Source organism: Triturus cristatus, chromosome 8 (genome assembly GCF_964204655.1).
Source record: "Triturus cristatus chromosome 8, aTriCri1.1, whole genome shotgun sequence".
In the NCBI taxonomy this organism is placed as follows: Eukaryota; Metazoa; Chordata; class Amphibia; order Caudata; family Salamandridae; genus Triturus; species Triturus cristatus.
The window spans coordinates 1,115,001,579-1,115,026,493 of record NC_140591.1 but is presented as its reverse complement, the minus strand read 5'-3'; the positions used below and the strand labels follow the sequence as shown (position 1 = coordinate 1,115,026,493).

General features: G+C 43.6%; 1 protein-coding gene across 2 annotated transcripts in view; it reads left to right on the top strand.

Moving 5' to 3' along the window:
- Positions 1–22,825, top strand: part of LOC146805461 (protein-lysine methyltransferase METTL21C-like) — a 126,254-nt gene extending 103,429 nt beyond the window's left edge. For both annotated transcript variants that reach the window (XM_085622693.1, XM_085622692.1), the window contains exon 4: positions 19,660–22,825. In XM_085622693.1, the coding sequence (XP_085478819.1) occupies positions 19,660–20,072 (413 nt within the window). In that variant the 3' untranslated portion in view covers positions 20,073–22,825. The remainder of the gene's footprint in view (positions 1–19,659) is intronic.
- The last annotated feature ends 2,090 nt before the right edge of the window (positions 22,826–24,915 follow it).

The window sequence follows — 24,915 nt, the reverse complement described above, 5'->3', positions numbered from 1 at the left end:
TCCTTAGGGTTCCAAATGACGATGCTCCGCCAACAAGGGTGGGCTGATGGACTCTTACCTCCTGCGAGGTGGTGTCTCAATTACTCGTAGGATCTCATGCATTTCTCCACAATAACTATTGGTTAGCTATTCTGTTTTGAACGGACTGTGCGCCTTCTGTTAGTTTTTTGTAGTGTCTAGCTGGGATTGGAGGTGTATTAGTCCTTAAACTAAGTCCCCCTTTTCTTGACCCTCTTATAAAATTGATTTTTGGTACTTTACCCCCACCATACAGAGGGTCCCACGCCTGCCAAATCTTTAAAGATATCTGCCAGCCCAGAGTCGTCTCTTAACATTGGCACGAACTGCCTTGACAATAGTTTCTGTCAATGTAGTAAAAGTTTACCATCTAAATAATGGTACAGTCCTTGAGACTTTTACCATGCTTTTTTATTTTCAAAAACAAAATCCCATTGCGTGATTTTTATTTTTGAAGCACAAAAACTTATGAAAGCTCACACCTCAGTTGTTGTTGCCCATGGTGTGGGTGTCATGTTACAGTTATTGATGCCCCTAACACCAGGTTTTACGTTTTGTGTGGCACTAACCGGCAGTGAAAACTGGCCATTCGACTGCTCACTGTAAATCCGGTGTACGGTCAAATCACCAAACCTCCAACGGCCCTTACTCCATCGGGCCATCGGAGGAGTATGTTAGCGAGTAATCTCTGTCGCTGACATACTTATGGCAGGCAGACCTTTAGTTTGGTATATAAAGTACTCTGTCTCCATTGCATCAGAGTACCCTCTCCCCCAGTCTCTTAGTCAGCCCTCATACTATGACCCAACGGAGTAAGGGTTGTCAGAGGCTTGGCCATTCGACTACCCACCCTATTTATAGTGGGTGGTCGTCCACTGTCCATCACTACTGGGTCAAACCTGGCAGTAAGGGCAGTGAAAACTGCAAAATGGCCCCTACACCGTGGGAGAGAACTCCCATTGTGTGGGGCCCAGTTGTTTATTTTCTTTTTGTTCAAAACCAAGATCCCTCTTTGAGATTTTCTTTTGGAAACTACAAAAACATGCTAAAAATGGAATGTAATGTATCTTCATGTTGACGGAGCCGTCTGTTAACCCCTTCAGTGCCCATGACGAGCTGGACTCGTCATGGGCCGCGGTTGCGCTGTGCCCATGACGAGTCCAGCTCGTCATAGACCCCGCCCGCTAATGAAAGCGCCGGCACAGGGCGGGGAAAGGGGCGGGCACTGAAGGGGTTAAACTGCCGGGCCGGCGAACATCTCTAAATTCAGATTATGGTTACTCTGTCAGAGCGGCTGAGTTTTTTACTCTGTCATCCTAACAAAGTAATTACTGTACTTCAAAGTCTAAATCAGCCACTTAATACAGACATACATTTTATCAGGAAATCCACTTATTGGGTAGTGGGTGCCCATTTCTGATGAGATACGGTTTCTCCCAGCTGGTCCATGTAGGGTTGACCTGGGGCTTAACGAAGGTGGCCATCCTTATTTATCATTGTTTTACCTTAAAATAAAATAAAATGTCGGGATATTAAGGCTCATTTTGTAGGATCTCAATAAGGTGGTTGTCTGTTGCTTAGATTATAAGAAAATTTGGGTCTCACACAGCGAGGCCCAAAGTCTCTTGGTAGATTCTTCAATGCTCTCAGTCTGGCAGATGTCTGGCGAGCATTTCACCCCAAATAACAATGTTTTACATTTTACTCCGGCAATCATAAAATGCTTTCAAGAATAGAGTACCTGTTGGTGCGGAATACTGATGTGAAGAAAGTAGTTAATATCTGGATACTGACCGCATCAGACCACACACCAATCAATGGTGCTGACCATAGAATTGAGACCTGTGTTGAAAAGGTCTGTCTGGCATCTTAATACATAGTGGCTAAAGGACACAGAGTGTAAATCTCACATAGTAGAAGAAACAAGTAATTTGACTGCAATTGAGATACAGTAGACTCATCTGGTGTACTCTGGTTGACTTATAAGGCCACTATGAGAGGTGAACTATTTACCTATACAATGGGAAGAAGTTGAAACCATCAAAATGTTGCTCACCTGGTGGCATATCTCCTGGCTTGGGAAGCAAAATATGTTGAGACACCACCAAACATGGCAATAACGGCCAATATACGGCACACTCAGACTGCACTCCAACAAATCTTTATCAAAGACACTCATGCAATATGCCTGGCAACCCAGGGTCGAACATGTCAATAGACAATAAAGCCAGCAGAATGCTTTACTGGTTATTCCATAATTCTGAACATCGCAGTCACGTTACTTAAGTGATTGCCTAACAAGATATACTGGCCACTGATACCTGTGATATTGCATGTTCGTTTACATCATACTATGGGGATATATACAAGCAGAAGGAATCTCCCATCTCTGAAGCTCTAAAGGAGCTTGATGAATAATCTTTCACTGGCGTCCATCCTCTGAGAGTGCAAGATCTTGGAAGTCGGCATTACAAGTGAATAGGTTGTGGCTGTCAAGGGTCAACTACAACCAGGTAAAACCCACAGGGCCATATGGGCTCCCCGATTCATTATTATTAAAAGCCTCTTAACCAAAAAAGTGAATCTTATTAAGAGTTTGTTGCAGGAGGCAATGATCATTAGAGAGCTTCCGTTTGGTTGGATACTAGCAGAAATTGTGGTGAGTCCCAACCCCGGGAGGTCACCGAGAGGTGATCCTCTTAACATCTCATCTCACTCCTAAATATCAAAGTAAAGATCATAGCAAAAACCCTGGCTAATCACTTGGTGTAATTAAACTGCCCTCTGGTTTGCCCTGACTAGTCAGGATTGATGCCAGACAGAACTACTAGACATAACATATGGCATCATTTATGATGCCTTGGCCATGGCGATTCAACAAGACGCCTTGGATGATTTTGAGAAGGTCTTCGATATGACGGTGGATTGGAAATATTTACACTATTACACATAAACACTGACGCTGTCTCTAACAAGTACAGAAGATCTTGATTAGGCTGGCCTGGTGACAGCCAAGCCTGATATCACCAGGTGGCTGATGGTGAGTCCCCAATGTTTGGAGGCCTGGTGAAAAAGTACGGATCATTGTATCACACTAGAGTTGCAGGTTCACCAGGCTGGGGGGTGTCCACCATAACATTCCAAAATATGGGAGGGACTGGTGCCAGTATAGGAAGATACTGCTGGATAGTTGTTCAAGCCAAAGCGAATTTGTAGCTGATCTTATAGCTTAAGGAAATAAGTGTTGGGCAATCTGTGTTGGGCGATCAAGCCTTTCATTAATGTCTAATGTTTTAAAGATTTTGTCTGGCATTGGTTATTCACAGTGTTTGCCACCTTTTACTGTGTGTTTCCTAACAGTCTTGAATTAAATGTGTCAAGTGAGTGTCTTCAGAAACGTTTAACTTTGTCCAGACAGAAGGGAGCACCCAGTATAAGTCACAGCAATGCAGCACTCTAAGCCTGAAAGGGTATTAATTTGACTTATACTAGGTACTTCCTTGTGTCTGGACTAAGTTATACCTATCTGAAGAGCTTATAACAAGAGCGAAACACTTGCCAGGGGTTCCTTTTATTCTTTCCACGTCGGCTTGAATGGTATTTTACAAATCCAAAGCTGTAATACTGTGCCTCGGGTGGTAAAAGGCTTATGTCATTTTTCAACTCTGCATGGATGACTCTAGCTAATCCTATGCTTAAAGGTAATAGGACCGGATTCTTGCCTATCTGATTATCTCCACGAATCCTCTCAGGTCGCCAGGATCTTTTTATCTGCTAAATTGTGTAGAGGGGAGAAAATTCAAATCTCAATGCACAATCATCAGAATCAAATCTCATTTAGGGAGGACTACTGACCCCGAATCTAAAATTTGTAGGATTTTATTACAACCAAAAATAACTGCACATACAGGCACCTTAGCACAAGGTGAAGAAGATAAATGAGCACTAGAACAAACGCAAGTCTACGTAAGAGTCTCATACGACTCAGGACAAAAAGAATAACAAGCTCTAGAAGCATAAGAAATACAATGGTCAATCCAATGTCTACATTAGGAATCATTAGCCTAAACGAAAATCAGTTAGTCTTTCCCTACTCTATCTCTAAGGTGACATCCCTACTTCGCATTTCCCACTCCAGGCAAGAGAATAAAAAGGTGTCAGAAGTGAAGACTTCCTTAGAAGTACGTTCACTTAGTTAGAGCTCGTTCTAAGATGCTCCTTCTAGCTTCCCGTCTAAACCTCAACTGCTCAACCCACGGGGCACTGTCCCTGATACAAATTCCCCAAAACGCAGAACACGCCCTTCGGCACACCTCTTCTGGCAGGTCTTCTTCCAGTACTTTTCCAGTGAAACGACGGTTAGCTTGACCTTGGGTCCCAGGCACCTTCTCCGCTGGAAGTATCATCCGCACATTCCAATGTACTCCCCTGTTGGCTTCTGGTACCATCCTAACTCCTAAAACAAAGACCTAGTCTCTCTAGCGAGCTAAATGTCCTTGCACCTGCAACAGAAACATGGGAACAAAAAACCTTTCTCTTCTCTAAGATTTTGCATCATCCTGCAACCCAAAGCCTTTACCAAGGGAAATCATTTTCGTCCTACAACGTTTAGCTAACATAAGAAAATGAACAGGCCTTCTCTTTAAACGTATATGCGATCAGGCCTTTACACTGTTAAAGACATTACTAAATCACACTCTAAGCATTAGTTCATTACTCTTTATACGTGAATAAGCAAACTTGCACGTGCAACTTTAACATGGCACACGTTAACCTAATACATTTCATTACATGAAAACTAATCATTATGCATTTACTAAAGTACATTCACGATAATCTGCAACATTACTTGTCATAAAAGCATGGTTACATTTCTAATCACCTCTATGTTAAACAATGCTAATCTTAATTTCTATGGCACACAAACTACATCGATTAATATGTGGGTGCTGACTAACAGTGAATATGATGCACCCCTACAAATTTCAGAATAACATGACGCTCTATCAAATGCTTTGCTGTAAAAATAGCAAAATACTTTGTCACTTTCTAGCTTGGCATGGATGGCACTGTGCTAATCCTATGACTAAAAACTTTGCTAGAAAAGCAGACATTCGCAGTGAGCAGATTTAAAGTGTCATTGGTGTTTTGGGGGTATTCTATATAGGAGCTGCTCTCCACCTAAATATGGGAACTACCCAGGGTTCCCGTCTTCCTTTTTTTGTATGTATATTAATAAATGTATGAATGAGCTTTGGCTCCACCCATAAGTCTAGTACTCTCTCACCTCATGCTATTGGCTATTTTGTGTAGCATACCACTTTCCAGAAAGTCCTTCTATTAAACTGCATGAGGGATTATTTTACATGGGAACTACATTTTTCAATCATCACAGTGTATCACATTCATTTCTTTGTCTTCTATTTGCATTCCATGCAGGAAGTAACTTCTTTTTACCTTTCTCCAGCATTAGCAAAGCTAATGGAGCAAGATAGTGCATACAAAATGTAAACAGCATTAGCAAATGCAAACAGCACTTGTAAATGTCTGTGAGTTGGCACATTGAAGACAGTCAGATCCAATATCTGCCCCGGGGGCAGGTGTGAAGAAATAAAAAGCAATGCACCGCATAGTGTGAATCATTGTCTACTACAGAGACCCCATCCCCTGAGGCAGAGGCACTTACAGTAGGCACATTGCTGCCCCTGTGCCCATACCTTGAGGAGTGGTTGCACCCCCAGACACAGAGGGTGTCTCCAGCCATGAGACCAGTGAAAGGATATGTTACCTTTCCTACAGTAGAAGGAAAACAGATGCTGGCTCACTCGCAGCATAGAAGCTGCATGCAGGAACCCAGCTGGGAGCTTTGGGGCTCCTCCTGCAGGCCCTCAATGACTTGCCAGGCCAAAGGTATCCCAGGTGAGCCTCGACCACCCTTAAAAAACAAAAACTAAAGAAAAAGGAAGCTGCTGAGGCAAAAGAAAAGCAGGGGAGACCCGTTGTTAAAATATTCATTACTCCCAGCCTGGAGTGCCCCATAATGCCCTGAGAGGGTCTTATTTCCATATTTGTATTGCTTTTCGGTTGCCCCAATCTGGTCAGGAGCACGACCAATGTATTTTATGAGTTTTTTGGGGGCTGCAGGGAGTGCAGCACACCCCCTCCAGAAATGGTTCAAAAGAATAAACCCTATGTCACATGAGGTCTAAAGACCACAACTCCAGGAAAGGTTCTCATTCAGTTTAAGTAATCCTAGAACTGGAGCTTTTGCAATTGGGCTGTGGAGTCCACCGGCCCCTATTGTTAGTGCTATGGCTACATTATGCGGTTTAAAGCAGTGGAAGAAAAACTTTACCATACAAAGCTTTATTGATAGTATTATGATGAACACTGCAATGTTTTCATTGATAGCCAATGATTTCTAATACTATGGTGCTTTCATTAATTCCAAAGGCTTTACGTTGCTTAGTAATGGGGTGACCCCTTATGAAAGTCATTAGGCCTGCCTTGTTTATTTTAATGTGGCGACTCCTTGTCAAAGACATTAAATCTGCCTTATACATATTAATCTGGTGTCCCTCTGGCAAAGCCAATAGGCATGCCTTATGTATTGGTATGGTGACCCCTGACCAAGATAGTAGGTCTGCATTATAAAATCTGACATACTCTTATAGGGTGATGTTACATCTAGTATAAGTGTGAGAGCATTGTTAATATGGGGTTCAGAATCCTATAGGGGTTGTATTATGACATGAGGATGTCACCAAAGGTATTCCCATCTACCTTAATGTATATATTTGTAATCTAGTGTGTAGTATTTAGTAATGTGTGCGTAATAAATGTATTTTTCCTTTCTAAAAGAAAAAGCACTGACTGGAAAATAATGTATTGAATGATGTGATGCCAGTGAGTGGTAATGGAGATTACTAGCCCACAACACCTCCCCTTAGTAGGCCTTGGACTGGTCTGCTTCACTGCCGTAAGAGAGTCAGGTGCAACAATGGGATACTTAGTTCGCAGTAATAAGACAATTATAGGCCTATTACTTGTGCAGGACTCAACGTCCTCCACAACTAATTACCCAATTTCTCACAACTACAATAAGCATCAGAATAGGTGATATTCAACAGCCTTCCTAATGACCATGTTGTTTGAAATTTACTTACTTTCTTGCTGCAGACAGTTGCACAGTTTTGGCTCTATATAACAACAGGATATCCAATGTATCTTTCAATTATGGGGACACCAAGTTCTGGTAGTTATCTTCCAGGTATGCAGGGGCAGATCGATCATTATTTCATGTAGTGCAGAAAGCCACCTTGCTGTGCTGCGTGAAAGGGCAGGAATGCGCCATAATTAACATGATACGGCACATTCATGTCCTTTCGTGACACTGGCGCAGAATGTGCTGCCTAGCAGCAATGCATGCACCCTTGCACCGTGGTGCAAGGGTCCCTGGGCTGCAGACAGGATTGTTTTTGTGCAGGAAGAGATACCTTCTTGCACAAAAACAATCCTCAGAGGTATTTTCCTCTTTTTATGTGTCCTGTGGAATGCAGCACACAAAGAAAGACGAAAAGCTAAGAGAAATAGATATTTCTCCTCATTACACCTCACCTGGGGAGGCACAGCATTTTGAAACATTCCCCGGTCTGCGTCAGAACACCCACACTCCTCGTTTTTGCTTTTTCCATGTGTGCTGCTGTGTGCAGCGATTTGCTCAGTGTTGCGTTACTCTAGATGTTTTCAAGCCACACAGAGCCACGCAAGGTGGCCTTGCGTAGCTTGATAAATCTGACTTAGTAGTTGTGACACCCTAGCGCCCCCTTGTGTGATAAATCTTCCCCCCAGTATTCAAGGAGGGCAGAAAGCAGCGGTTTCTGAGCATGGGCTATGAATGGTAATTGCCCAAAGCAATCACCATCCAATTTAAATTATATCATGTGCATCCACAGCCTTGACCTACCTCGTCCATTCTCCGAAACGGACATCGGGCAGTTTTAATTAGGCACCTGCACTAGTGCGCATGTGCCTCTTATATGACAGCAGCAGTGAATTATAAACATCATATGGGCTCACATTCTGCCAACCCGGGTGTGCAATGCTTGGGGTCTCCAGGAACCTCCCACTAATGACGCAGAAAAGCTTTACATTCTGAAGCATCCCCGGGCATGGACAGTATCTGCCATGTACTACTGAGGCTGCTTGTCAGTTATTTACATCTGCCTCCCACCACCCATCCCTTTCCTAAGTCGTCGCAGGGTGACGAGTTGGGAAGGGGAGGGGTTGCAGCCTTCAGAAAAGGGCCTGATATGACAGAGTTTTGAGACTCAAATCATGGCTCTGTGAGGCCAGGAGACCTGCTATAAACAGACACACGCACTGTGCAAGCTTCTGCGCCTCAAGTGCTGTTTACAGCATTCCAGCAAAGAGGGGATTTCACAAGCTGCTAGCTCGTGGAGAAGAAGAGCAGCAGACTGTTGGTGTGTAACATGTCCAGTCCAGTGCAATACCAACTGGACAACAACAAGACTGTAGAGGGAAGTTGTTACAACTAGTCTTCTTCAAGCTTGGGTTCACGCCTCTTTGTACTACTTTTCCTCCCTTTCCTCTCTTTCCCTCCCTTCCTCTCTCCCGTCTACTTCATTTCTTTTTCTCTCTGTCCTTGTCCAGTCGATCTCTTCCCCTTTTCTCGCTATTTGCTCTATCTCTCTTTCTCTCTAGTAGCAGCAGCAGTGCTGATACTAAATAGACAGAGAGGGCGAGCACATAGCGCCGCAGGCAATAAATTAGGCACTTGCCGGTCCTTTGGCAGCTTAAGCATTCTAAATCCTGCCCGGCTGAGTTTGCTTCTTAAAAAGTCATGTATCCCGGATGTAGGTTCTGTGTGTACAAAGCAAGTCCCCTAATTGAATTAGAGTAGGCAACTTGCTTTCCACACATAAGACTTTATGTTTTTCTAAAATGTATACACGTGGTAGAAAGCAAGCATTTAATTTAATTAGACAACTTCCTTTCTAGACACAAAACGTATGTACTGGATAAAAGACCACTTTTCAATAGCATGGTCTTGGTTGCTTCTCAATCCAGCAGCATTTAAAATGCTGCCCTCTAGCGTCATCAGTGCTCAGTGCGCCGTTGGGGGAGGGTAGTATAGTGCACTGCTTATAGGATTTTACTATTGTGCGTTACATAAATCCAGAGTTGTATTGCATTATTAATTGCAAGAAATGAGGAGTGGGGTGGTACCCATTGTTAAGACATCACTCCTGAATGCAATATGTAAAAGAAATTATTGACTGAAGCCCCTGACTAAGTGCTATTGTACCGAATTGATTACAAATGGAGGTTTATACTCAATAAACTGTCTAAAAAAAATGCAGTGCTCAGTGCACCCGACTGAGAGGCCAAAGCAATGACAATGGATGACAATTTAGTCGAACAGCCTTTTGACCCACTGGCAGGCACTGTGATGAATGTGCACTGCCTGCAGCCTGAAATCCAGAGCTCTCAATCCTGACCTGCTATAAGCACTGGCAAACCACTCATTTGAAAGTAGATATGGCATATGTATGAGTCAACAACTTAAGTGGAGCCAAGGGTCTGGCTCGGCTCTTAGCGCCCTGCATGAGCTGAGTGCTCAAATGTTTGCTGTTTTAAATCCTAAAACAAACATTCTGTAAAATATTATGATGTCTCTTCAAAGTTCAAAAATCTGTATTTCTTTAGCATGTTGAAGGAAGCTTTGACATTAATATGTGACATTATAGCACTGCACTGAGAAGTGCTTTTTAAAAGTGATAGGGGCATATGTAAAAGCCCCTATCGCCACGGGAATGTCACTTTTTGTGACGTTCCCAAAGCAATAGGGGCCTTGCCTTATGTACAAGGGAGCGTTAAACCACTTAACGTGGCTTAACGCTGCCTTGTACATAATGCACCCTTTCACGATATAGTTAGCGTGAAAGAAGCGTGCAGTGGGTGTTGCGGTGGGCGTTCCTCCGCAACACCCATTGTATTTGACGCTGCCCGCTATGTACAAGGGTGGCATACATGGGAGGCAATGCCAAAATTAAAAGACCAGGAAAACCCTAGTCTTAATTTGGCGAAACTAGGAGAAATGCATTATTTCTTCTCGTTTTTGCTTTTTCCATGTGTGCTGCCTTGTGCAGCACACATGAAAAAAGCAAAATGCCAAGGTGTCTCTTCCAGTACATAAACAAACCTTTAAGAAAATGCAATTCTTCCACTTTCATGTGTGCTGCATAAAGCAGCACACATGAAAGTGACAGAATTGCATTTTGTGGATTGTTTAAGTGCAGTAAGGGACACCTTCATACACATAAACAATCCTACCCTGTACGCAGACACCCTTGCACTCTGGTGCAAGGGTGCCTGTGTTGGCGCTAAATTGTTTAACTTAGCGCCATCGCAAGGGAAAACGGAAGGCAGCACCACATTCTTGTAAATATGGTGCAGCCTTGCGTTTCCAAAGTGGCGGAACGTGTCATTAAGCCAAGGAGGCCAACGACACGCTCCACCACTTCATTGTACATATCCCCCAAAATTTTAGACATGAAACACTAGTGAATAAGAGGCAAGAAAAAAGTAATGTAAACCCTGCATGTGGCCCTCTCAGCGCCGCTGGGACAACTTATGACCAACAGTCTGCTCCTGGGAGGTGACTTTAATTGTGTCACAGATGTGTTATTGGACCGCTAAACACTTCTACTTGGGGCACAGGCACATAGAATAGCAGAGGGCCTCCGTGCATGGCTACAACACTGGAAATTAGCTGACCCAACACAGGGTGGAACAGGATTACTCTTACTATTCTCACATATATGCACTACGCACACAACTGGACAAATTTGGTTGTTCCAGTAGGTTGAGCCAATACACAGCCCACTCGGAATACCTTGGTCGCACACTCTCTGACCATAGTCCATTGCAGCTGGGGTTCCGGCCAATTGCCCGGTGATTTCGATGTGGAGGCTTAACCCAACGACTCTTGAAGATGTTTGCTATAGGGACTCTCTCCATGATCACATACATAAGGGGAGAAATAGAGGCTGAAAGAGGCCCACGGCTGCCTCCACTGTAAAGTTGAAACACAAAGATGGCGTGGTAACCTGTTTGCGAGCACCAGGAAAAGAAAATTCTACAGGTGCTTCTCTTGAGATCCTGTCACCCTGCTGCTACTCTCACTACTCACATTTATAATAATAATTTGCCATTTGTAAAGCATGCACTTATCACCTCTAAGGGTATTCAGGCACTGGGGGCAGTCGGGGAAATTAAGTGAGCTATTGTCCAGAGTGACATGATGTTGAAGTGAGCTACCGCCAGTGCCGGGGATCGAACCATGAGCCCCACGCTCCGGAGTCAGCTGCTCTGGCCCCTGTGCCACACCACAAGACACTGGCAATTTCAGAAATTGGAGAAGGTGGGCTCACTCACGTAATGTGACATGCTGTTGAAATGGTACTACTAGGGTGGATTCGACCTCAAGTTGGACTATCTTGAGGGAGTTCTTAGAAATTACTTTTTTCTGAATAATTTTCTCAGATCCAGTTGGTGCTATTTAAAATACCTTAGGGTAGACCAAAAAGTGTCCTTTATTACTGTGGTACCCTAGGTTTGACAAAAATAATACCATAAGGGAATTTGTCAGAGGACGTCAGTGAATATTATGGCCCTTACGTACCTCTGAGGTGCCGACATGCTTCTGCCCTTCAGACAGCCTATATAGGTCTTGGCATTCATCAGTGCTGATGCATAAGACTGTATACTTAATTCAAATGAGCGAGTAAAAGATTGTCAAGAGGGGACCTACCTCTCTTCCTGACATACCCAGGTAATAGTACCTAGTGCCATGAGGGTAAGGGTCCTCTAAGACTAGGTACTACTACGTGGGTATTGCAGGAAGGAGGGGTCGGGCAATGGTCCAGGAGATTAGGCATGCCGTTAAAGAGATGGCCACTGGTAAAACACCTGGAGCTGATTGATTCACGGGGAGTTTTACTCCACTTTTCAGGGACTCCTGGTCCCACAGTTGGAGTCCATCTACGCAGAGTCATTGAGATCAGGAACCTTGCCCGAATCCATGAGAAACATGCTTGTAGTTCCCTTTCATAAGACTAAACTGCTAGATGCACCTACATCTACATTTAGGCCTCTGTCCATGCTCAACATGGACTTCAAGAGTCTTAGTAATGTTCTGGCCTCTCAATAACTACTTCACATGCTGGCCCTGGTCCACAGGGATCAAAATGGCTTTATCCCGGCTCGCAGTATCTCACTTCACCTCAGATGTCTATATCCTCTTTATAACCCTACAGCGCAATGCTCATGCCAGTGGACCTTGAAAAAGCTTTCGACACGGTTCAGTGAAATTTTTTAATTGAGGTCATGTGCCGAATGGGGCTGGAAGAGGGCTGGATCAAGTGGGTCACACTGCTGTACACTAGTCCGATGGCAAGTGTCAAGAAGGGCAACACGCTATCCAGCCAATATGACATCTTTATAGGCACAATACAGGGTTGCCCATTGTCCCCTCTCCTCTATGCCTTGGCCATCGATCCTTTGGCAGAACTATTTCACTTGGAAGGTAGGGGCAGTGGCATAGTCTTGTATGGCCTTGAACAAATAATTTCACTTCATCCAGATGACCTCCTGCTCTATCTGTCTGACGGCCCTACTGGTGCCCCAAGAGCGATCTGGCGGTTGTAGGGGTTTGGAAAGCTTTCAGGCTTGAGGGTCAATACGGCCAAAACATTCCTGTTTCTGATAACGCAGGGAACCCACCAGCCACTAGACTTTCATAGGGGTCTAACATGATCTTCCTCATCCTTTAGATATCTGTGTGCTAAGGTGTACCACACTCTGGAAGATCTACATGTGGCTAACCTGGGTGGGGCTCTTCGATCCCTTAAATCTTGTGTCTCTTTCTGGTGCTCCCTAGGGCTGCAAATCATTGCCCAGATGTCTGTATCCAAGATGGTGATGCTTTCTCGCTTCATATATTTTTTCTTGAGCCTTCCAGTCCGGGTGCCGGTTGCCTGGTTTAGACAATTGGATGTCCTGCTTCGCTATTCGATCTGGGACGAAGGCCAACATAGAGTGTGACTCGAGGTTCTGCAGCACCTATCAGATGAAGGGCTCCTGACTTTGAGCTGCACTTCTTAGCGGCACAGCTGAAGTGGGTTGCCCGGTGGCCTGTGTGGGAACCCCCCCAGACAATTTAAGCCTTTTGGGGTTAGCACCTCACCAAGACCTGCTGATGGCACTGCTGCTAAAACGAGCAGTTGTTATTCCACAGACCAGAACGCTGTTGACAGTTGTGGCAACACTGCATGGTGAAGACTGGAAACATGCCTCTTTATGCCCCAGCCCTGCCATTGGTGGGACTGCCTCATGGGGACCCTATTGTCTGATTCGTGATCCAACAGTTGTCAGGCTGGACGGAAGCTGGACTTCGGTCGATCGAGGACTGTTACCACCTGGGCACTCTCATGCCTTTGGAGGACTTGTCGGCCCAACATGCTTTTTCCCTGGGACAGTTCTTGATTTACAAGGCCCTAGTCCTGAACTTTTGAGGCCCTTTGGGACAAAGGTCGGGAAAAACCAGGTACCTACACAGCACTCCAACTACTGCTGTCTATGGGATCGGATCAGAATTTGGTAACATGGCTCTACAGGGCCCTAAATTTGGATGATACACTCACCCTTACCAACACTCAGCACCAGGTGTTCCAGGGTTGGAATGGTGTAAGATAACAAAAAAGAGAGTCTCCAGAAACTAAAGGCTGAAGTGCATCCAATTGAATTACACTCACATGACCGACCTGATGCCCCATAATCTTAAGTCATTTATGGGGTGAACCCCAGGAGTGCTCCAGGTGTCAACACCCTGATGCAGACTTTGGCCAAATAACTTGGAGCTGCCCCACCTCGCAGCTGTTTTGGAATGCGGTAATATTTTGACTGCATAACACCCTAGGCCGTACGCTCTTGTGCACGATTGAGACTTGCCTCCTTTTTGTGGGTGGGGGTGACGGGTTCCCCAGACCTAAACCGCAGAAAGTAGCCATACAATACTTCGATTTAGCTCTTGTGTTAGCCAACAGGCAAATTTCAATGGTGTTGAAGTCTGCGGTAGGGCCAGTCCTGGAGACGTGTGCGAAAGATGTCACTATGGGGGCTAGAGGAGAGGGTCTTGCTTAGAGAAGATGGACAAGGGGTGTGGGGAGGGCCAATTGCTGGTCTGTGGACTGAGGTCTTGAAGAACTGGGAACACCTGAAGGGTGATATGGGATGAGAACCCAAAGAGCAAACTAGGTTGGCTGATAGCAATCAGGGCGTAGAACCAGGCACTGAAACTAATGCGCACTGTTAAGAATGAGCTCTTTCATTTTCCTCTTTAGGATCATAAGCATCATACATGCGACAGCCCCCATGGCTGACCCTGCGCACCCCCTACTCTCCCCCATGGATATGGCAGGAACACCTTTGTATACACTGGAAAGTCTGGCCCACTGATGCCGGCTTACCCACTCCTCACTTGAGACTACTCATTCTCTGCAATTATCACCCCTGCCAGACAGTTCAGTTTTCTTTTTTACTTAATGTTCATTTCCATGTTTCACTCCCCCCCCCAACCTCTCCCCCTTGACCCGGGGTCTGCAGACAACGGGGAACATAACACTTTTATGCGATTGCAGTAGCTCTGCCTCGGCTGAGTTGGTGACCACACTGTGGGGTATGATTAGATCAGCCTGTTGCCTTGATTGAGTTGAATAGAATGTCTCCAACGCCTTTTAGGGCTGATCATGAGTGACTATGTTTGATGCATTGTTAGCTATCATGTAATGCCTGTGGGCCACATGTTCATTTACTGGGAAGTCATTCTATATATTAAATGGCTGTTCTTACAAAAAAATGCCAATAAACATATTTAAAAAAAAGATTGTTCACCCCTTAAAAAGGTCTTAAGAACATACACCAGGTCATGGATCCCCTTGTGCCTGTGGCAGCCTATGCGACCACGAAATAAATCGGACTCTTCTGGGCTTATTGGCAGGACAGCATGCCCTTGACGTGTGCAACAGTGATCTCCACAACAGTGTAAAGTGTCATCCATTTAAAAACAAAAAAGCTCTAACTTTATTTTTCTTCCATTGGTGCAAACTTTAAAACGGTGCATCTGCACTAGAAAAAATTGAATAAGTGAAATTTTTTAAAAATGTGATTTCACTTGGCCGATATTTATGGATCATCATTTGACACAGTTGCACTATTTATGGGCTTCCTAGAAATCTTTATGTTTTGGAGAATGTATACCAGTAACAAGAAATGAAAAATTGACACTTTTGTGTACCACCACCACCCTCCACAAATATCAGCAAGGAACTCAAGATTAGATCGTGTGGCAACATAATTGATAACTTGAGTGACAATGACAGTCGAATACCAAGTGTCATACCTGCACTCCCTATTATGTCTAATTTGAAGAAAATGAAGATAAATATTGGTTTTACACAATTGTAGGAATTATTTTCTTCCTCTTACTACAGTTTCATCATGGTCATAGACACTAGGATGGTACATCTCGTGGGGTCTATGGACGCACAATTCATGTGATGTCCAATCTTGGGATACTACCAGATCAAAGGACATGTGATTTCTGTACTGCTCCTCCAATAATTTTAGTGAACAAGCTTGACTGTCATTTGCCATTGTTCATACAATAAATTAACAAAACCTAATTAATGCTCACATTGTATTTCACCTTTTATACATAGAAAAAAAAACACATCATCAATTTGTCTGGGCAAAGGAGTGACATATAACCTGGTATGATTCCTGCAGAATGAAACTTGTAAATATAGCTTGGACAGGACATCAGTGATTTAAAAAAAGGAAAAACCCCAATAATACACAACAACAAAAACTTGATTTCCTAAATCACAAACAACAATCTATATATATATATATCTATATATATTCACTGAAAAAAACATAGGTTTCACGCATGTTATAGTTAGGAATTAGCATTTTAAAAACCTTGCAAATTCACTTAAAAAACCATAGGTTTCACACATGTTATAGTTAGGTGGACATTTCACTCGTAAAAAACCAATGAAATTCCACCGTTATAGTTAGTTCAGATAACTATAACTTGCGCACCCGCAATCCAGTGCTCATGACGTCACATATTTCATCACTCATGACATGGTCAGTGGCATCACTCATGACATCACTGATGACATCATCCTTGTGATAGAGAGGCGGTCACGCGAGTTATAGTTATCTGAACTAACTATAACGGTGTCGTTTTACGCAGACGATCTCCTTGTCTTTGTGAGAGACGTGGGAGATATACCGGCCCAGCTGGAGCGCACGCAGCGTGACTTTGCCGCTCTCTCGGGCCTCCGAGTGAACGCCCACAAGTCCTGCCTCTACCCTTTTGGAGGAGACACACGAGATCCGGGCTATATTTTAGAGGGCACGAGGGTGCGGTGGAGTGCGGACACCTTCCACTACCTCGGTATCCAGATCTATTGTCAACTGACAGATCTATTCGACGGTAACCTGGGACGGGCAGTGACGGCCATTAAATCACAAATGAACTTTTGGAGCACGTTACCCCTGACAGTCACAGGCAGGGTGGCACTATGTAAGATGGTGATCTTACCTTGACTACTGTACTACTTTGCTAACCTACCCCTATCTATCCCAGCGGCCTTCTTCGCCACACTCACTAAGTTGCTACGGGACTTCCAATGGGCAGTGCGCGTCACAGGCTAGCTCTGGCGAAGCTATACCTGCCTACTGATCAAGGAGGACTAGCTGCGCCCTGTTTCGAACACTACTACTTGGCTGCACAACTGCAGTGGATAGCCCGTTGGCTCGCTGACAGAGGACGTGAAGACACTGCAAATAGAGGCCCCCCCACTCTCTTGCATCTATCTCTAGACTTTTCCACCCGGCCGCCAAGGCCCCGGTGCCTACTCCTCTCCTCCTGGCGGTGGCTTATAGATGCTATCGTCGCTGCCTGTATCTCACCAAGACGGTGATCCCCTACGCGCCGGCCATACCACTAGCGGGCTCCCCCAGCAGGCCCGGGGTGCTTACAACGCTTGAGCTCGCTGACTGGCATGAAGCTGAAGTACACACATTGGGAGACCTGTACCGAGATGGCAGGCTCATACCCTACGAATCTCTGGTAGATGAATTGGGGCTCCCACCAGGACAATTTCTAGGACACCGCACACTCATCGCGACATTGTCCTCTAAATGGGGGGAGGGACAAGGGGGAGGGGGGATGCAAGGCGGGAAGAGACAGGGTACAACACATACGCCTGAGAACCGATGTATGCTGCTGTTGTTTGCTTTTGCTTTTGCTTTTTAATGGTTGTTTTCTTCTGATCATAACGTCTGTACACTTGCCCGAACTGTTTGATCCGTGAAGACTCTGCACAAAGGGAACCAAGCCAAATACACTCAAGCTGTTATCCCCATGGAACTTGTACAATCTGCCGAGACTCAATTTACAGCTGCGTCCACAGCGCCTCCAAATGAATGTTTGATGTAGGCTGCCCAGCTTGCGGTTAGCTGCCAGGTCAACTGTTTGTGATGTATGTTATTTTTCATGATGCTGTATTCTTGTGCAACACAAAAGGAAAATTAAATAAAAACAGATTCAAACAAAAAAAGATATGATGCATTCTTGCTCTCTTCCTCCGCTGGCGCACTATGTGCTACCAAGCACCAATGCAGGCACCCTTTGCACCATGGTGCAAGGGTGCTTGTGTTACAGTCAGGATTGTTTTGGGGAAGGAAGGGACACCTTCTTGCACAAAAACAATCCTCTGAGACTTTTTTTTTTTTAAAAGAGTAAAAAATGTGGAGAAATAAACATATTTGTCCCTGTTACACCGCACCAGGGAATACATAACATTTTGGTACATTCCCAGGTTTACGAATCTTAGGAAATCTGGGAATGTGCCAAAAGCCACGGGTGGATGTGTGGGAACATCCATGCGCCACCAATGGAACGCCTTCTCATGGCAGAGTCACGCAAGGCATTGCACTGCGGTATTCTGGATTTACTAAGTCACACAACTCCATGCAAGGTGGCTTTGCGTGGCTTACTGAATCTCACTTAAGCCCTTGCGTTGCCTTACGCTGCCTTGCATAACTCAATGGCAACTCAAGGGCTTCATAAATCTGGGCCCAAGTCTTTACCGAGAATTTAATGGTCTTCTGATAAGATGCTTAAGGGAGATATCAGGCGAGACAGTGTGGCATACGTACAAGCCCCTATCGCCACCACAACGTCACCTATATTGACTTTGTGATGGTGATAGGGGCTGTGCCTTATATACAAGAGAACGTTAAGCCACTTAACTTGTCTTAACGCTGCCTTGTACATAAGGACCTGTTTCACGCTATGGTTGGCGTGAAAGGGGAGGGTGGTGGGCGTTCCACAGCAACATCTATTCATTTTCACACTGCCCCCTATGTACAAGGGTGGCGTACATAGGAGGCATCGCCAAAATTAAGACCAGGTAAAAACTAGTCTTAAGATGGCGAAACAAGGAGAAATGCATTATTTCTCCTCGTTTTTTCTTTTTCCATGTGTGCTGCCTTGTACAGCACACATGGAAAAGGAAAATGCCATTGTTTGTTTATGTGTAGGAAGGTGTCCCTTCCTGTACATAAACAAACTGTAAAAAACACACCATTTTGTCACTTTCATGTGTGCTGCATGAAAGTGACAGAATGCATTTCTAGGATTGTGTTTGTGCAGGAAGGGCCACCTTCCTACACATAAACAATCCTCCCCTGCACACAGACACCCTTGAACTCTTTGCACTCTGGTGCAAGGGTGCCTGCGTTGGCGCTAAGTTGCTAAACTTAGCGCCATCGCAGGGGGAAACGCAAGGCTGCACCACATTATTGTAAATATGGTGCAGCCTTGCGTTTCAGAAGTGAAGGAGAGAGGAGTTAAGCCAGACAGGCTAACGCCTCTCTCCTCAACTCCCTTGTACATATCCCCCAGTATGTGTTGGACTTTTAGGTGCTAGATTAGAAACCTCACAGCTATGTTATTGGGGCTGAGACCTGTCGATTTATTTTGGGCTACGCCAGACTCTGAGGCGGCTGCTAATTCCCCTGTATTCGATATTTTTATGATGCCCGAAAGATGATTTATCTGAACAAGTGTGGTAACAGCACTTGAAGTGATTTTTTGACACTAAAAACACATGTGCTATAAATATCGCCATCCGGCTGTCAGACATGAGTGCATAACTTGCAGTGGAAGAATAATCTTTTATAATGATAGAAGCGCAGAATAAGTTTGAATTTATTTGGTTATCTTTCTTGGAATTATATGGTTAAAAGAGTTTGTAATATCTAAAAATGTCGAATGAAAATTCTCTTCAGATATGGTATAAACTATGTAGTTTTGTATGATATGTGTAGTTTTTTTTACATGTGTGCTTGTATCCGATAAATGCTGATAATACGGAAATAGTATCGGCCGTAAAATTTAAAATAAAAGTATTTATTTTAGAAAAGTTATTAAAGAAAATAGAGGCACCCATATTTAACAATTCCTCTTCTTTCATTTAGGAGGGTATGTTACAGCAACCGATATGCCAGATGTGCTTGGCAATCTGCAATTCAACCTATTGAGGAATACCCGAAACAAAAGTATACATAAACCGGAAGTAAAAGAGCTGGTGTGGGGAAGTGACGTGGAATGGGCATTCCCAAGAGATACTTGTCTCTATGACTACGTTTTGGCTGCGGACGTCGTCTACTACCATAACTTTGTGGATGAGTTACTGTCAACCATGGAGTATTTGTGTCAGCCAGGGACAGTGTTACTATGGGCAAATAAGTTCAGACTAAACACAGATTTTGAGTTTTTGGAAAAATTCAACGCTGCATTTGATACAACAGTGCTGGCAGAATTTCCAAGCCTGGAAGTGAAGGTGTTTAAGGCCACAGCAAAAGGTGAACCTTTGAAAACAAAGACATAGGTCATTAACAGTGGAATTTAAAATGGAAGAAGAGTTTATAATTTTACAATGTGGGTTCAAGAGAGGGAAACACATAAACAGGATTATGTAAAGGCTTTTTTTGGCAATATTTTACACAAAGTGTTCTGCGTTTACAAGCCACAAAACTAAAATGGTAAGTTCTTATGCAACAGCAGTGCCAGTGGAGGGCAACCCAAGGAATTAGTAGCATGAAAATCTGTAGATACAAGCATTCATACTGACGCGAAACAGCAAGATTTGAATCAAACCTCCCTCTAGATCTGACTCTGCTCACGCCTCTCAAGACTTAAATCCCAGACGAACCACAGGAGCCAAATACAGCCATATAAGGACCAGTGACACATACATTATACTCCATAAGTATATGCAGTCAACCGTTGCATGAAAGAGTTTGTTGTGCATGGTTGGAGCAGTGTTCTTTTTTAGTCTGACCTATGAGTAGTATTTTTTGATGTTATGCGTGATGCTCGGAAGAGTGCTCCAGATGCCGCAGCAGCATGAAATAGGATGCAATGAGTGTGGGATCGGTTCGCTGACTGCTTATGCAAACCAGTATAATGCACTGCCTGAAGTTACTTACTTCATGGTTTGGGAATTGTCCAGGTCTTTATCGTCTTATTTCTAAGTGAGTGCTGATGTTCTCAGTTCTCTTCGGCAACATGTTCCAGAGCATGCATGTCTGTATAAAGAAAAAGCTCCTACCAATGGGATTTTTGAATAGGGGAATGATGAGGAGTGGTATCTAGACTTCTGTTGGAGGAAGGAATGCAGTAAGAGGTAGACCACTCATTATGAGATCCAACGGAGGTCAATGGAATGATAACTCTTTGTTTTTCTGAACAGCATTCACCATAAGTCCCAATATGAGCATCCTTCCTGACAAAGATGTGCATGACTATTTGGTCTTGATGGTTAAGCAGTCTGAAGGATTCTTCTCTCAGAATTGCAATCTTCGGTCCGTCATTAAAGTTTGTTTCCCACCAACATGTGAACCAGTGTCTAAATGTTGGGACTGTTAAGCCAAGAGTTGCAACTAAATAAATCTCATCCACAGCCAAGCTCATAGAGCAAGCAAAATACTCTTTAAACTTTATATGCTCAAGAAAAAAAAAAATCATCTGAACTTTACACTTCGGACAGAAAAATGAAACTATACGCGTCATGCCAGTACCACCTCTCTAAATATGGTGGTTGCTGTGCTTTCACTGCCCTCTTCTTGCCCTTGGTAGTTACACAGTCCCAAACAAAAAAAATATACTGTACATAAGATTCTAATTTTCATTTCACTTGAAATACTTTCGAAGATCTCACCAGAAGTGCTCCTCTGATTTTTCAGTTGTAGAAAAAGCAGGGATACTGAAACATCTAGTAAACAAGGAAGTGCAACCAAACTTTAGCCCATCTTCCGCAGAGTAACAGTTACAAAAAATCTTTGTATGGAGCAATGAGGGTGGTGGAAAATCTTCCAGAAAACCCATTTCTTTGTGCTCCGCAGCACCCAAGGGTCTGCGATCAATCTCTCCCATTCCAAAAAGAAACACAAATTGTCTTTGCCAATAGGTCCCAGCTCTAAAACGGCGCATTACTGGCTTTGTCAATAGGTTTTTTTAAGTTTGCATATTAAGGAAGCAGTGTTTGTTTTTAGTCATCTTCCACTCATACAGAGCTCAACCACCCAGTGAAGTAGTTGAAATGGCTCCTCCTCCACTTTAGTCAGTTGCAAATTTTTAGCGAATGGCTTTTTCAAACATTTGGAATCTGCTTTGATCAGTATTAGAAACCGGTTCTAAAGCCACTCTTTTTTGAGAATATACAATGTTCAAGATTACTGAGATTTAGTTACCAAGACTCAGATTTCGGAGTAATTGAGACCGAGAAACTAGAGTCATCAACTGCCCCCCCAAACTCTCTACTAAGGACAAATAAGCTCATCCCTGGACATAAACACTTCACCCATCACAAATTTGAGAGACACTGGGAAACCTTCTTTATGTCCTGCGAGGAATAATGGCTAATGTACAATAAGCTCTGCTATGTATATATATGCATGTATGTATATATGATTTTTTTTATGTTAGGGGGTATGGCGGATTTTCTGTCTCTCTCTCTCTCTCTCTCTCTCTCTCTCTCTCTCTGTGGTGATATAAGTTTGATGACAGCAGACAAACTAAAGAATTAACCAGTAGTAATACTGTAGAATTGTGAAATAATACCAATGTCAACTTTCAGCGAAAGATGAATTGTCAATGAAAGCAGGCACTAGCTTACACATGGTTATTAATTGTTTTTTTATTTAACGCTGGCTAGTTAGCAGGTATGATGTTAAGAGAAAAATATATGCATAATGCACTTGCATTTTATTCTAACAATGAATTAAATATTCACTCGAATTGAATTAAATTAATGTGTATGATTTAGTGATTTAACACTTGCACAATGAACTTTTGATTGATATTAATGAATGAAATTTTGTGCCAAAAAGAAAATGAATTATTTTTTATATTAAAACAATTTATGGGGTTTAAGAACGAATGTTAGCATCACCAGATACACTTATGTGGATACCGATGTAAAGCAAAGTCTTTCTTCAGTGGCAACAGTTGATGCGACCCATGTGACCAGGAGTTTCCAATGGTTTTTAAATAATTGCTGTGAAACAAACGCTTGATTTGTGATCAATGCAGTAATGTTGAAACGCGCTACAGCGGAATAAATCCAAGCGCAAATCCAAACGAGTGGTGTGGTATCTTATCTGGTGTGGGTTTCTAATTTGTGCAAGTAATTGGAACTGGCATGGTATATATATATATATATATATATATATATATATATATATATAAAACAACCAAACACGTAAAACGTGTAAAAACGGAGAGCACTCCAAGCAAAATCCAGGAAAGATGTTTCTTAAAGCATAAATGCTTTATTTAGCAAGTTCCCCTCCCTTTCCCCGAAACGCTGACAGACGCGTTTCGCCGACTGGCTTTTTCAATGTCAAAAAAATAACATAATATATATATATATATGTGTATATAGTAGTTATAGTTAGGACCTAGATTCCATAGGAAAAGTGTTTTTTGTTTTCCCAATAACTTTGGGGCCGGTTGACGAATCTTCGCGAAATTTTCAAAATTAGTGGTCTGCTCCTCCACTCAGCTCCTGTATTGAAAGTTTTGGGTTGATTCGTCAAGAGGGGGCGAGAAAAAAGGGGGTCCCAAAACACGTTTCCCCATGTTATTTTCCATAGGAAACTTTAGACAAAGCTACAGCCCGAACTCCTAAACGGTATTACACCAAATTTGGCAAAAAGGTAGCCTTTGGTTCAGAAAGAGTCCTTTTTGTTAAATGGCGTAAATCCATTCAGTAGTTCCTGAGAAATTCAAAAAATAAAAGTTTGAAAATCAATTTTCCATAGGAAACTTTAGCCAAGGCTACAGCCCGAACTGCTGTACGGAATTACACCAAATTTGGAGAAAAGGTAGCTCTTGGTTCAGAAAGCGACCTGTTTTTTTTTAATGGTGTAAATCTGTTCAATAGTTGCTGAGAAATTTAAAAAATAAAAGTTTTGATATCTAGGGCAGCGGTGAGTTTGCGAATTGTGATTGGCTGCCAACAGTCCAAACCAGGAAGTGTTGGTAGCCATTTTGTGACTCAGTAGAACCGAATCACAAGAAAACAGTGAAACAAAGGTGAAAACAAGAAAAGGGGGCAGGGTAGAAACACCCTGACCCCCTAGGCCTGCTTAGGGGTTCCAACAAGGACCCCAAGGCCAAAAAAAGCATTTTTGTTTTTATAATTTCGGTGGAATTCGCTCATTGTCGCAATCCATTTATCCGATGCTGTCTCAGATAAGGGCTTGTGCAGATGGGCGAGTAATTGTTGAAATCAGCGCAATGCCGGGACAGAGAGTCCCCAAACAGGTTCCCGTGCATGGGGGAGTGAATACAGGACTAGTCCCTGCCACACACACACTGAAGGCAGGGCTATGTGTCTGGGCTGCAATGATTCACACATCCCAGGGGCTTCTATTTACGGACAGCCCGGCCCCCTAGGGAGGGATCCCTGTGGCTCAAAGAGGCCTGATGATGACCCCCGCGTAATGAACTGGAGAGAACTGTGGGGAGAACAGAATGACAACTCGCACCTATCTTGTAACATAAAGCTACTCAGACAGGAGGGGCGTCTATCAGTGCAGGTATGTAGGACCCCCAAGAAGCTTGCAACACCTGGAAGGGTTAGCATGCTCACAGCGCCCACCACAGGTCCTCTGGTCACTTCACTAATGAGAGTTGTATTACACCGTTGTATTTAGCCGCGGACAGACACTCTTCCATTGTTATCTGAAAATGTTTGAATTACTCCAGTCCTTCGGTCAAAGTAAATCTGAGTGGAAGTAGGGTAAAATAAGGCGCTATGTAGCGTTCACTGATATGCGGTAGGGGACCCTCCCAACCCCTCTCACAGTCTGCACACCACGCAATTGTTTTTGGCCTCCTGAAGTACTGTACAGAGTATTTTTTCCAGTGGCAGTTACTTGGAACTTCTTTCATACTGTAACATTTACAAAGCGCTTCACTCCTCTATGCAGTGCCGAAGCGCTCAAATGGCGAATGTGCTTGTTAATTTCAACCTGCCATTGCAACACCTCAACATCAAGACGCTACCTAAAAGCAAGTAATTCTCGTTACGGCTTGCAAGTGCCCGTTTCGTTGCGCTTTTAACCCTAGCCGCACTTTTGTGAACCCTGCTGAGAGCTCATTAAGATTCACTAATTGACTGCCAATGTGGTAACCCATGCGCTGCTCACGGGGCCGACTTCCTG